Source organism: Mirounga leonina, unplaced genomic scaffold (genome assembly GCF_011800145.1).
Source record: "Mirounga leonina isolate KUSES-001 unplaced genomic scaffold, KU_Mleo_1.0 Mir_454, whole genome shotgun sequence".
NCBI classification, from domain to species: domain Eukaryota; kingdom Metazoa; phylum Chordata; class Mammalia; order Carnivora; family Phocidae; genus Mirounga; species Mirounga leonina.
The window spans coordinates 18498981-18513035 of NW_023270763.1; the positions used below are offsets into that span (position 1 = coordinate 18498981).

The 14055-nt window shown below is 41.1% G+C and overlaps 1 protein-coding gene across 2 annotated transcripts in view; it reads left to right on the top strand.

The window, feature by feature from the left end:
* Nucleotides 1–10086: 10086 nt before the first annotated feature.
* Nucleotides 10087–14055, top strand: part of NSMCE1 (NSE1 homolog, SMC5-SMC6 complex component) — a 29446-nt gene continuing 25477 nt past the window's right edge. The window contains exon 1 of one of the 2 annotated variants that reach the window (XM_034989039.1): nt 10087–10225. In XM_034989039.1, the coding sequence (XP_034844930.1) occupies nt 10186–10225 (40 nt within the window). In that variant the 5' untranslated portion in view covers nt 10087–10185. The remainder of the gene's footprint in view (nt 10226–14055) is intronic. The other variant, XM_034989037.1, reaches the window with a different exon arrangement.

Consider the following 14055-nt stretch of genomic DNA (forward strand, 5'->3'; position numbering starts at 1 on the left):
TATGAGGCAGTGTCAGCTAACCACAGGGGAGGTCATGTGGGGGAGAGCTGAGAATCTCAACCAACACAGAAGACCACGGCCCCAAGTTCGTGATGGAGGTTGAACCATTCCAACCAGTCCCCACCCACTTGTGTCCACGTGGAGCAAAGACAAGCCAGGTCAGTTGTGGTGAACCAGTAACTGAAAATCACTCTTTCTGATCACACTCAACTCCTTTTCTCTTTCTTGCAGATGACTTCCACTCTTCTGCATCCATACTTTGCTTATATTGCCCTCTGCCTGGGTTCTCACTCCTCCTCATCAAACATACCCCCTCCTTCAAGGCTCATCTTGAATGCCACCTTTCCTATTAAACTATTACATCAAGCCTGCATAGTTGGGTAGATTGGCCCGCCTGCATTCACCTCCCTTTCTGTCCTAACAGCTCACCAATTTTATTTGGACGCACGATCCCCGCTTTTTGTTGGAACTGTCAATCAACTTGTCCACTTACCTCTGTCCTGGGTGGAACATAAAGCCCAACTGGACCAATCACCTGCTCCCTTCCTCCAGGGCAAAATCCTGAGATGGGAGACAGAAAGATCTGCAAATGGGTGATGGCCCGATTGCATCTCCTGCTGACTGGGCCTCCCAAGATGCTCAGATCCCTGTTCAGTGCAAGAGGTGATGCTTCAGCTTTTCCTGGGAGTATGAATCTCCCTGTACCAGAGAGAATGAGCTCACCAGTAATTCCATTTGCCCCCTTAAGTTTCCCAGCTCCCTGCAGTGAGGGCAGACCATGTGACTAGTTCTGACTGATGACAATAGATAGAAATGACACATGTCACTTTCAAGCTGAGGCAGTAAAAAGCCCCTGTGCCAAACTCCAGGCTCTAGAGACCCCTGCCTGGTCCCTGAAGCTTCATGTTTAAGTGATGTGGCTGCAAGGTTGGGGAGCCTCTGTTTGTCTGAGTCCCCGGGTGAGTGCAAAGCAGAGCCTCTGCTGACCCACACAGGATGTGTGGCGTGCCCTGGAAGTAACACGTGGGGGATGTTTGTTACAGCACCATGACCTTGACTACCCCGAATAATAAACATATGCCCTGCCCAATATCCTTCCAATAAACCTTTTTTTTTTTTTTTTTTTTTTTGCTTAAGTTATCCAGAGTCAGTTTCTGACACCTAAAATAGCTTAACTGGTAAAATCAGAGACCACTTAGCAGTTTCTTCATTTCTTCACTTCTTCAAGAAATCAACCTGACTATAGGGCCTAAGACTCATCTTTGCATCTACTGCACTGCTGTATACCTTCTAAGGCTCTTGATCATTCATTAGGAGGAAGGCAAAAAATTAAATGAAAATGAAAAATTTGGTGAGTCAACTAGGTGCTTTCTTTTTAACCTAGGTTTCCAAAACCATTTACAGGTGAGGTTTTTTGGGGGTTTTAGTTTTCCTTCTTTCTTTTTTTTTTTTTTCCATGCAAAAAAAGGTGCTTTTATTAAAGCCCGGGGACAGGACCCATGGGCAGAAAAAGCCGCACCGGGATTGTGAGGAGTAAGTGATTATAGACATTTTAGCTAGTGGGGATACAAATGAGTTTTAATTAAGAGATTGGAAAATATGATGACACTTCTATTTTATGATGATAGTGCTATATATATATATCACAATATCTCTATTTATTGTATATAGCATACTACATATCATTATATCATATGTCATATAAATCTCTATCATTTTTATATATCTCTATATATCAGAGTTCATACATATTTCTCATATTACCACTGGTTGTCATAACATCAAGAAAACTTTATTAAATGCCAAATAATAAAAATACTTTTGAAACATCACAACAACAATAATATTCACTGAGCTCTTACTTCATGACAGACCCTTGATTGATATAGGGTTGTTAGTTTTGTGTCCCTATCTCACCTACCCCCAATCCTGATGCGTAACATCATATTGTAGACAAGGGGAGAAGCAGCAATCTGGAACTACTTGTTGTTCCTAAAGGAATTCATAATTTTCAAATCAGAAAAAAAAAAAAAAAGCAGGGAGCTTGTGTGGCTCAGTGGGTTAAGCGTCTGACTCGTGATCTCAGCTCATGTCTTGATCTCAGTGTGGTGGGTTTGAGCCCTGCGTTGAACTCCACGCTGGGCATGGGAGCCTACTTAAAAAAATTTATAAAATTAAAAAATTAAAAATGTCCCAGGGAGCTGCTGAACCCATGGAGAACCACGGAGAAGAGGGTATTCTCTACTTTTGTCCATTTTAAAAGAAATGCATGTGCAGCAAAAACAATTTACAACCTGCTCCCAATGAGAGAATCACAGAGAGAGAGAGAGAGAGAAAAAATGTTTTCGTTGGAGTAAGCTTTAAGAGCATGGGAAGTGGGAGAGGTGAATAAATAAGTGTGTTCGAAATCAGTGTTTCTCAAACTTTCACATGCATGTCATTCACCTGCAGGTCTTGTTGAAATGCAGATTCTGCTCCAGTAGGTTGGGGCGGCGCCTCAGACTCATCTTACTAGAGGTCTCTCAAACTCCTGGGGGATGCGATGCCCCTGTGTGATGTGAACAGGTCACTGAAGTTTCTAGAGCTCTTAAAAGGTCTATGTGGGACAAGAGATTTGGGGTTTTGATCAGCTTGCCGTGAATTCAACCTTTGATTCACTTTCTTTGTCAGTCCGTTAGGAGATCACTATGACCTTGCATCCTGTCTGGAAACCTCCCCTGGCAGCTTCTCTCTTTAGAAAATCGCTGAGAACAAAACAGGGTCCCAAGAAGGAAAAACAAATTCTACATACTAAAACTTGTGCACTTTACTGATATTTATCTTTATTTATTTATTTATGGCCACTTTTTTAACAACACTGGGCATTTGTTTGCTTAGGCTAAGGGGCATTATAAGAAGAGAGTAGGGCTGCTGGTGGCTTGACAAAGGGAAGGAGGTGGAAAAGCATGAGCTTTTTTTTTTTTTTTTTTAAGATTTCATTTATTTATTTGAGAGAGAGAGAGCAGGGGGAGGAGCAGAGAGAGAAGGACAAGCAGACTCCCCGCTGAGCAGGGAGCCCAATGTGGGGCTCAATCCCAGGACCTTGAAATCATGACCTGAGCCAAAGACAGACGCCTAATCAACTGAGCCACCCAGGTGCCCAAGCATGAGCTTTTCATTTTTACAACTAACAACCCGCATTAGTCGGAGTACTTTGTGTAAAGGCATAAAAGCATAGTAATTGTCCTCAAAGATGTCCCTGTACTCATCACAAAAAGTCATTGTTTGCTCACAGTGGCAGATAAGTGTGTATTTTAGAACTATTGGTACAGAAAATAGAAAAAGGTTTTAAAATGCTCATGCTTGAAGGGATCATCTAGTTATATGGAACATTCACTCACATAAAACAATCTCAGACGCTGGGTATATATGACTTTAACGATCTCCTAACTGTACATAGTATAATTTTATTATACCAAAAATCTTTATGATCACAGACTCCATTTAGGATTATGAAATAAAAAAATGCTTTTGGAGAAATTTGAAAAATATAAGAAAGCGACAAGAAAAAATTTACCTATAATCCCCCCAATGAGGGATAGTCACTGATAATATTTTCGTACATGTATTCTTCTAGTTTTCTCCCTCTCTTAAAATACTCTGCATTATGGCTTTTTTTCCTGATCTCAACTATGTTTTGAAAACATGATTTTTAGGCTACATAATATTCTGCAGCATTTTTATTTATTCTGATCATTCCTCTCTTTAGCTCCTCTGAGACATTCAAGTTGTTGCCATTTTTCCCTGATAAAATTAAGGCTCTGATGCACTTTTTTTTTTGTCCATTAATCTTTGTGTGTATTTCTAATTATTTCTTCAGATGGATTCCCAGAAGTGGAATTACAAGGTCAAAGAACATGATATGTGTTCACTCTGGATGAGCACAGCCAAATTGCCCTTTAGAAAGATTAAACAGTCTACACCGCCTCTGGCAGTGGGCATATTTCTCAATCCGTGTCTGGGTCTTCCTGGACTTTAAGCAGGAATCGTTTTTAAAATTGACCTTTGGGGCCCCCAAGATGAAGGATGAGTGGAGGGGAGTCACTTTCCCTTTCTGCCCCGCTGGCTCATACTCATCACCTCCATGGGATCCAACCTAAAATGTAATGAATCCAAAAGGTATGTGAGTATATAGATGAGAAAGAGGACCATCGTGGAAAAGTGGAAAGGGTGTGACCTGGGCTCTGGTGAAACCTGATCTCGCCTCTCCCCCTTTCCATTGATGGCCGGGTACTTCTAGAAAAACCAAAAATATGTTCTTCATTCCTTTTTATATGTTCACTCTTCCTATTAGAAATTGTTTTTAAATACAGAACAGTGAAAGTGAACAGTGACAGCCATCCACTTGCCCAGCGCTCAGCATTAGCCACTGTTAGCATTTAGGCATATTTGCCTGTATTGGAAAATTAGACAAACACTGTGTTAATATATAATTTTGTTATTTTGTTTTAAAATTCGAACATTGCAGATAAGCCTCAAGACTTCTTTATCCCCATCCCACCCCCTTTTCCCTTTCCTAGAGGTCTCCTAGTGTCAGTTTTGTGATAGTGTTTCCAATTCTTAATAAGAAGATACTTTTATATTCATAGATTCATCTACTGGAAATATACAATATTGCCGTTTTGCATTTCGCCAATTTTACACACAGAGTAACCGGAAGATGAATCATCTTTGCCTCTTGTTTTTTTTCCCCACTTCACTCTATGCTTTTAAGACTCATCCATATAGATACCTGTGAGTGAATTCATCCCTCTTAATGCTACATGATCATCCATCCCTCATGAACGTTTTGCTTTTTCATTTCCTTGTTAATGGATAGTTAGGATGTTCTCATTGTTTCTTCTGTTGGCAACACTGTTGACCAAACCTCTTAAGAGCACAAGGGAGATTTTCTCCAGTTAAAGTCCTAGAAGTGGAGTTGCCAGATGAGCTTTTTCAATTTCCATGACACCAAATTGCTCTCCAGAGCAGCTGTAATATTTACAACTCCACCAGATATGCATGGCGACGCACTGTCTTTTTTATGGGGGAAAATTGGCATCTTTCTGTTTGTATTTCCAACTAATAGTAAGGTTGGGCATCTTTCCACACTTTTTTTTAGCCATTCGAATTTCCTCTTCTGGAAGAGACAGTCTATTTTTTTTAACTTTTTTAAAAAAATTGGAGTATTGTTGACACACAATGTTACATTAGTTTCAGGTGTAGAACATTGTGATTTGACATCTCTGTATGTTACCTTGTGCTCACAAGTGTGGCTACCATTGGTCACTATGCAGCGTTCTTTATATTCTCTATGCTGTGCCTTTTATTCCCGTGACTTATTCATTCCATAACTGGAAGCCTGTTTCTCCCACTTCCCTTCACATATTTTGCCCGTCCCCTTTTCCTCCGGCAACCATCAGTTTGTTCTCTATATTTATAGGTCTGATTCTGCTTTTCGTTTTGTTCATTTATTCATTTGTTTTGCTTTATTAGACTCCACATATGAGTGAGATCATACGGTATTTGTCTTTCTCAGTCAGACTTATTTCACTTAGCATAATAGTCTCTAGGTCTACCCACGTTGTTGCAAATGGCAAGAGCTCATCTTTTTTTATGGCTGCATAATATTCATATTCATATATACATATACATTATGGCTTCTTTATCCATTTGTCTATTGATAAATGTTTAGATTGCTTCCATATCTTGGCTATTGCAAATAATATTGCAATAAACATAGGGATGCATATATCTTTTTGAATTAGTGCTTTTGTTTTCTTTGGGTAAATACCCAGTAATGGAATTATTGGATCATATGCTATTTCTATTTTTAATTTTTTTGAGGAATCTCCACACTGTTTTCCATAGTGGTTGCACCAGTTTGCATTCCCACCAACAGTGCACAAGGGTTCCTTTTTCTCCACATCCTCGCCAACAGTTGTTATTTCTTGTCTTTTTAATTTTAGCCATACTGACAGGTGTAAGGTGATACCTAGTGGTTTTGATTTGCATCTCCCTGATTAGTATCCAAAATATATGACGAACTTATACAATTCAACACCAAACAAGACAAATAATCCAAAATCCAATTAAAAAGGGGCAGAGGACCTGAATAGACATTTTTCTAAAGACTTTCAGATGGCCAACAGATACATGAAAAGATGCTCAACATCACTCATCATAAAGAGACTGTCTTTTGAGATACTAAGAGACTCAATTTTTGCATCCATGATTATAATATACATGGACCTGACATTTTCTTTAATTCTGCTGTTCTTGTTTTGGTATCAAGATTAGACTAGCCTCACAGAATGTTTGGATAGATTTCTCCATCTTGTCCATATTCTGGTGCAGTTTGCATAATATAGTTTGTTTGTTTGTTTTTTGCATTTGTGTGTATGTGTATCACTCTAGTAAAACTATCTCAGCCTGGGCATTTTACGAGTTGGAACAGATCCATTCCTTTTCAAGTTCAATGATGATTATTGGTCTACTTCTCTTCTAGGGCAAAGTTTTGTAATTTGTATTTTTGTCAAAGATTGCCTCTTTTATCTAGATTTTCAAATGTGTTGGCATAAAGTTGTTCATAGTATACTCATGCTTTCTAAATTTTTACACTCTCTTTAGCCATTTATAATATTGCTTCGATAACTCTTACGAGAAGCTTGTCTTTTGTATTAGTCTTTAATAGAACACCAGTTTCTGGTTTCCACAATCAATTTAATTTTCTTTTTTGTTTTACTCACATCTGCCTTTTGCTTTATTATTTCCTTCTTTCTGTTTTCTCTGGGTTATTTAGTTATTTATCTACCTCTTACACTGAACACTTAAATTTTTTTCTTGTTTTGTATTAAGTACACTTAAGGCTATATATCCCCCTCTAATTATTGTTTTTAGTTGGATCCCACGTTTCATTATATTTGGGTTTTTTTTGGTCATTCATTTCTAAATATTTTGTAATTTCCATATTGGTTTTCTTTTTAACATGTATGTATTTTTCAGTTTCCAAATGTATGTTCTTTTTCTCTTAAAAATGTTATAAAATCTTTCAACATACACTCAGGTATAAAAACTAATATAAATGAACTCCTGGCTTAAGAAATAAAATTCAAATGTATGCTTATCATGTTTAATTTTTTCATAAGTAATAGTAGTACGTGATAAAAAATAGATCATCCTGTCTTCAGGACCCTCTCCTCAGAAGCATTTTCAGTTACTAGTTTAAGGTCTAGAAGTGGTTTGGGTTTCTTTCTGGTTGTGTTTTTGTTGATCCTTCATTTTACTTCACCGTGGTTCGTGAATGTGGTCTACAGATTCTTTGGAATTTATTGAGACTTCCTTTGTGGCCAGTACACAGTCAATTTCTGTAAATGTTCCAAGTATGTTTGAAAAGAACAGGTGTGTTGATGTTCTTTTTCTAAAACAGAAACCTGATCTCATCACTTCCTCCCCAATAGCTTCTATGGTCTTCAGGTAAAAAGACTGACCTCCTTAGCCTATGATTTGGCCCCCAAGCTTCCTCTCTAGCCAGGGTCTCAGCCACCTGCCTTAGGGACAGTGAATTTATGTCCACGGAGCTTCTGTACCTTTCACGGTCAACTTTCAGAAGAATAGTTGAACTGGCAGCAGAGTTGTCCTGTAGCAAATCGCTCAATGTCTGGCACACTGAAGGTCCTCATAAATACTCACTGAGCCAACTAGAGAGTGGGCTGTCTTCTGAGGGTGGAGGCATGCCGAGGCAAGACAGTCACCTGGTAATCCACCTCACTGGGACCTCTGGTTGCTGTCCCCCTCCATGCTAACTTCTCAGCACTCTCCCTTCCTCCTATGTCTACCTGCCCATACTGCAGTGGATGACTTCAAAGACCCTCCCACCAACACTCTCCAGTTGCTTTGACTTCTAGGGTCAGCTGCATTTGTTTAGCTAAGACCCACTCCAGTTATGAGTCCACACAGAGCTTCTGCTCTGAGGCCCCTGGTATGGGGATGGGAGATTGCCCGGGGATCAGGAGTGACTATCCTCTCTGCACATTTATGGTTTCAACCTTAGCTGGAACCTCACTTTTGCATTCCCTTTGGCATCTGTTCCAAACCTTTGATTCTCCTCAAATCCCCAAGCATCTCCCAGCTCCTTTGCTTAGCAGAAGCAGAGTTTGCTACTTTATGGAGAAAGCAGAAAACATCAGAGGTGAACCTTTATCCATCCATTTCTACCTCTTTTCCTCCTGTTTCAGAAATGTCTTTCTTCCTTTCTAGGGTAAGAGTAATCCTGTCTCTGTATGCCCTTGACCCCGTTCTCTCCTGTCTTTATTGATTATTCCCTCTGCTCCTGTCTTCATGTCTCCCCTTCCCAAAACACCCTTCCTAGAAGTAGTCAGCATCCCCTCTCCATTCCCTCAGCTTCCATGCATTCACTTCTCTTGGAGGCAGATGTAGCTTCCTCCTCTCTATGGGCTCTTAATGGCCATCACATTCTAAATCAGTGAGCCTTTTTCTTGACCTCTCCAGAGCACTGACAATTCAGACCACAGCCTACCACCCAATAGTCTCTCCCACCTCTTTGCCTCTGGTACCACTTGGTCTTGAATCTTTCTACCTCCTTTCTTGGCCGTTTGATCATGAAATGTCAGTGTTCCCAGTGTTTTCCATTCATGGGCCCCTGTTTTTATTTCTCTACACCCCCGGAAAGCACACATGTCATCACAAAGCAGCATAGTCTCTACCAAGCTTTAAACAGGGGCTGCCATAGGGGAATGCTGGCCTATTATGGCCAGACTGCCCCATATTTCAAGAGCTGCAGATACCCTAGGGTTTTATGTGAAATGCCTCAGCTTTAAATATTGATAATGAATTCAAAATTTTACAAAACTATGCAGGACAAACAAAACATAGATGGTCTCCTTAGAGCTGTTCTTCTCTTTGACTGCCCCCAAGGCATTTTATAAAGTACCTTATTAGTAAAGATAACTCACACTTATTGAGGCCTTACTATGTGCCCCATACTCTAAGAGCTTTGCATGTATTAGCTCATTTGATCTCACAGCAATCCTATCAACAATGTGCTAGTATTATCCCTGCCTTATGGATGAGCAAACTGAGGTGGAGAGCTTCAGTATTTTGTCCTGGGTCTCAGACATACTGAGTTTAAGAACCAGCATTCAAATCCAGACGGTCCAGCTCCCAAGCTCAAGCTCTTAACTACCACACACTACTGCATTTTTCACTCAGCCTACCTGGAAACTGATGTCCAGAGAGGTTGAGAAGTTGTCCAAGATCACAGGAATGTAACCGGGCAAGTAGGGATTTGAAGCTATCATTACAGAGATATAGATACTTGCACTTTCTGCTGTACTAGAATTAGCTACCTGTTTCCCTGCTAGACTGCATCCCCAGCTCCCAGATCAGGCACTGGGATGCAAGCGTTTGTCAAACGATGTCCTCCAACAGGCCATTCACTTCTATTAATAACTTCATTTGCTTCTCCTAACAATCCCTAGGTAAGACAGTAGCTGACATTTAATCAGCACTTCCAAGTGTGCGTTTTTTCTTTTAAACCTCCTGACCACACTATTCCATGAGGACGATTATCATTCCCATATAACAGAAGAGGAAACTGAGGCTCAGCGCAGCTCAATGACTCACCCAAGATCTGGCAACTAGTAAGTGGCAGAGCCAGGATTCTCCTCGAGCTATATGACAACAAGAGCCCTCATCGCTGACCCCGAGGCCACAGTGTCGGTTGTACAGATGGGGAAACTGAGGCCCGGGACAGGGCACTGGCTCGTGTCCGCGGAGCCGCGGCTACTGGCGGGGAGGGTCCCGCTGCATGCCTGCCCTTCCACCCCTTTGGTCGCGGGGTGCCACTGCGGTGGACGACGACAAGCCGCAGCCCCGCCCCGTAAGGTACGCAAAGCGGCAGGAGGAGCGCGTAACTCCCCACCTACCCCACGGGCTCCGGCAACTGAGGGGGACCGGAGGGCAGGAAGTGCGTCACCCGGAGGGAGGGACTAATGACGACATCCACCAATGGGAGCGCCGAGCTCGCGTTCGCCCCGCCCCGAAGGAGGAGCCACGCCCGCCTTTCTGCCTTGGCCGCCGGCAGTGGGGGCTGCGCCTGGGTACCGCGGTGGGTAATCTGGCCGCCGGGCCGCGAGGCTGCCGGGGATGGAAGAGGGCCGTGCAGAGAGGCGACGGAGGACGGAAGGTGGGGGTCAGGCCCCGGGGTCGGCCCGAGTCTGTGCCGGAGTGTGGCGCTGGGGGCCGGGGGCTTGGGGCTCCTCATTTCCTGATGAGGAAACAGGCCCAGAGAGGGGCAGGAAGGCCAGTAGGCTGGAACCTAGTGCCCCGACACACAGACGTTGTTAAATCGTAGTAATAGGTGCAAAAGTCGGTTTGATCCTAATATTAGGTGACAAAAGCAAAATACAGAATTCTCCCTGAACCGAATACGGAAAATAAGGCCTTCGCGGACCTCCTCTCGGTTACTCGCCGCGCTCTGTGCTTGTGCTCTCTGTCTTGTTACAGGAATCCTTAACTTTATACAAGTCCACAGCCTCGTATTTTAAAGCCCCGAGGCGAGGCATGCTCAGAATCCCCAATTTTTCGGGTTTTCGAAAGGAATATGATGCATATATTCGATGTTACGTCATACCTTCATTGGGGTCTGGGGCAGCTTCTTGTAATCAAATACATGAATGTTTTCACAGCTAAATATGTGCATATTTACACCAAAGGAGCTAAAGAACGGCCAGAAATAGCCTCACCTTAGGTCAGATCAGGTTTTCAAGCTTAAAAGATTGGGTTTTAAGACCTTTTTTAGATTTGAGAATTGTAGGTAAGGGATCCCTGCAGGCAAGGGATCGTGATTGAATTGTTGCCTCCTGTATCTCGCTTACCTGGGCAGGGGTTGCTACGGTTCCTGAACTCTGCATTTGTTTTGCCACCCCAGTGTCCATCACCAGTTCTGTGCATCACCTTGTGCCTTCAGTCTCTGTTTCCTCATCTGTAAAATGGGGTCAGTAATGCTTCCGTCCTCAGGCGAGGATGGATTGAGACCACAGGAAAGCACTCAACTTACGCCTCGCACATGGCTCAAATGGTGACGGTTGAGATCTGCTTATTGCACAGACATTTCCATTTTTTAATTATTTGGGTAGGCAGTTAACCATGGTTAACCTCTGCTACCCAGTCCCTCTTCAGACAACTGCCTTCTGTGTATAAACAGGCCTGTCTGTATCTATTTTCTTCTCCTTTCCCCCAAATTATGGCCTTCTATGCTGTTCTATAGTTGGTCCTTCTTACTAACATTTATTTTGGCTGTTACGTAACATATTTACATTATTTCCTCTTTTTCTAATCAAGGTAGGTACCATTTCTATAAAAATGTTTGCAATGTAAGTTTGAAGGATAAAAATAAAGCACCCATATACTCACCATTAAGTTAAGAAATAGAACATTATCTTATCCTGAAAGCCCCCGCTAAATCCTTTCTTCCCCTCACCAAAGATGACCACTGCCCTGAGTATTGTGTTCCTCGTTCCCTTATTTTTCTTTGTGGTTTTTACTGTGTATCTGTAACGACTGCCATGTACGATTTCGCTTGGTTTTGAATTTTATATAGGATCCTCATATATATATTTATGTGCCTTTATTTTTGCATAAAATTACATATATGAGATGCATCCATGGTGATGTGAGTAGCTCTACATCACCTTCATTGCTTCCTTGCTCTTTTAAATTCCACGGTTTGATTATAAATGCTTTACTCAGGCATTCCTCAACTGATTGTCATGGATACTTGCCAGATTTTTGCCACCACGTGGTGCGTTTATAAACATATTTTCTGGGACAGATGTAGAAAAGTTTCTCTAAATTGTATACTGAATAGTGGATTTCTGGGGATACCCAAATTTGCCGGTAATACCGAACTGTCTCAGGTGGTTCCTAAGAGTTTACACTCCACCAGCAGTGGATAAGTTTTAGCCAAGGCCATTCTTCAGAACTTTTGCCTATCTGGTGATGAATAAGACATTGGTCACTGTGGTTTGAATACTCATTTGCCTGATGACATCAAGACTGAGCAGCTTTTAATATGTTAATCATTTGTGCATCCTCTTTGAAAATTTCTGTTGCTTATTTTTCTTTCCCAGTTGTCTTCCCCTTAATGATTTGCAGGACTTCGTCACATATTCTGAGTATGAATCTTCCGTGGCTTCAGTGTATTTCAGATGCTTTCCAGTTTGTAGCTTGTCTCCTCTGTCTCTCTCTCCCACTCTCAAGTATTTTGGGTGAACAGAGGTTCTTCATTTTAACAAAGTCGAATTTATTGGTATATTCCTTTATGGTTTGTACTTTTTGTATCTATTATTGTTATTATTATTAATGTATCGTTTAAAGAAATCCTTCCCTGCCTTTGGCTCATAAAGAATGTTCTGTATTGTCGCCCAAAGTTTTATAGTGTTTTCTTTCTTACGACCTTACTCCTCCAAAAGATTTCTGTGCATAGTGTGAGGTGAAGGTTGAGTTCTCTGTTTTTTTCACATAAGGGTAATCCGTTGTTCTGGCACCTTTTATTGAAAAGCTTGCTTTGATCCGGTGTTCTGTTTCTCCAACATGTCATGTGTCCATATCTGTGTGCGTTGCTGTGTCTGGGTTCTCTGTTTTGTCCTGCTGGTCTTATTTGGTCCATGTGTATAATATTTTCATACATTATTCATTACTGTAGCTTTAAAATAAGTCGCTACCTGGTAGGATGAGTCCTCCTGTCTTTATCTTTTCCCAGAATGGGTGGCTTTGCTGTTTTGCCTTTATGTGTTCCATGTAAATTTTTGAATCATCTTGTCAAATCACGTGCAGACACACACAGCCTGTTGGGATTTTGATCGGAATCACTTGGGTTCAGGTTGCACTGGATCAATGTGGATTTGAAAGTGATTGCTTTCAATATTCCTTCCTTAAGTATTATGTTTTTGTAGATAACATTTAGTAGATAAAGGAAGTTTCCTTTAACTCCCAAGTATTTAGTATGGGTGACTGTTGAATTTAATCAATCATAGTTTCTGAATCTATTAAGATGATTGTAGGCTTTTTCTTCTGTATTCTGTTAATGTGGTGACTCACACTGACTTTATTGAGATATTATTGACATATGACATTCAATTGATTTTCACATCTTAAACCATTGAGGGGATAAACCCAATTGGTCACCATGTAGAATCCTTTCTGTGTTGCTAAGTTTTAATTAATGTTTTGCTCTAGACCATTGCAGCTGTGTTTCTGAAAGATACTAACCTTTTTATTTTCCTTTGTTTTGAATCCTCGGTTAGGCTTTAATGCCCAACTTATGTCGGCCTTATCAGATGATTTGGGGAGGGTTTGCTCTTTTGCAGGCCCTGGGGTAGTTTTGTGACATTTGAAATCACTTGCTTCTAGAATGTTTGGTAGGGCTTCTTGATAAATCCATCCAGATCTGAAGTTTTCTTTGTGGGGAGATGGACTTCCCACAGAATGTCTTCAATGGTTATAAAACTTGTTGGTTTTCAGATAATTCTGTAGTTGGTTTTGAATGGATTTCCTATAACTTTGCATATATTTACAACTTTAGATTATTGTTAGGTTGTTTTTGTCTTTTTTTTTAAAATATGTTTGAATCCTCAGTTAGTTCCCCTTTTTCATTCCACACTTGATCTTAGCCAAAAGGCTGAGAAGCAATCCCCTTTTTCATTCCAAATAGTGTTTATTTGTCAGTCTTCTCTCTTGGAAAATCTTGTCAGAGGTTGGTCGCTTTTATTATGTTTTTTCAAAGAATAATTTTGGTTTTGTTGATCTCAAGTGTATATTAATTTCATTGTTTTCTGCTCTTTATTATTCACTTCCTTTAACTTTTTTTGGATTTAATTTGCCGTTGGATTTAATGTTGCTGATCCTAGTGATAGGAAATAAACCTTGGCAGGACATAGTGACTGGCTGGATCTGAGGGCGATAGGGAGGAGGATCAGAGTTGGACGCTCGAGCCTGTGGTGTTTGTGTGACTGC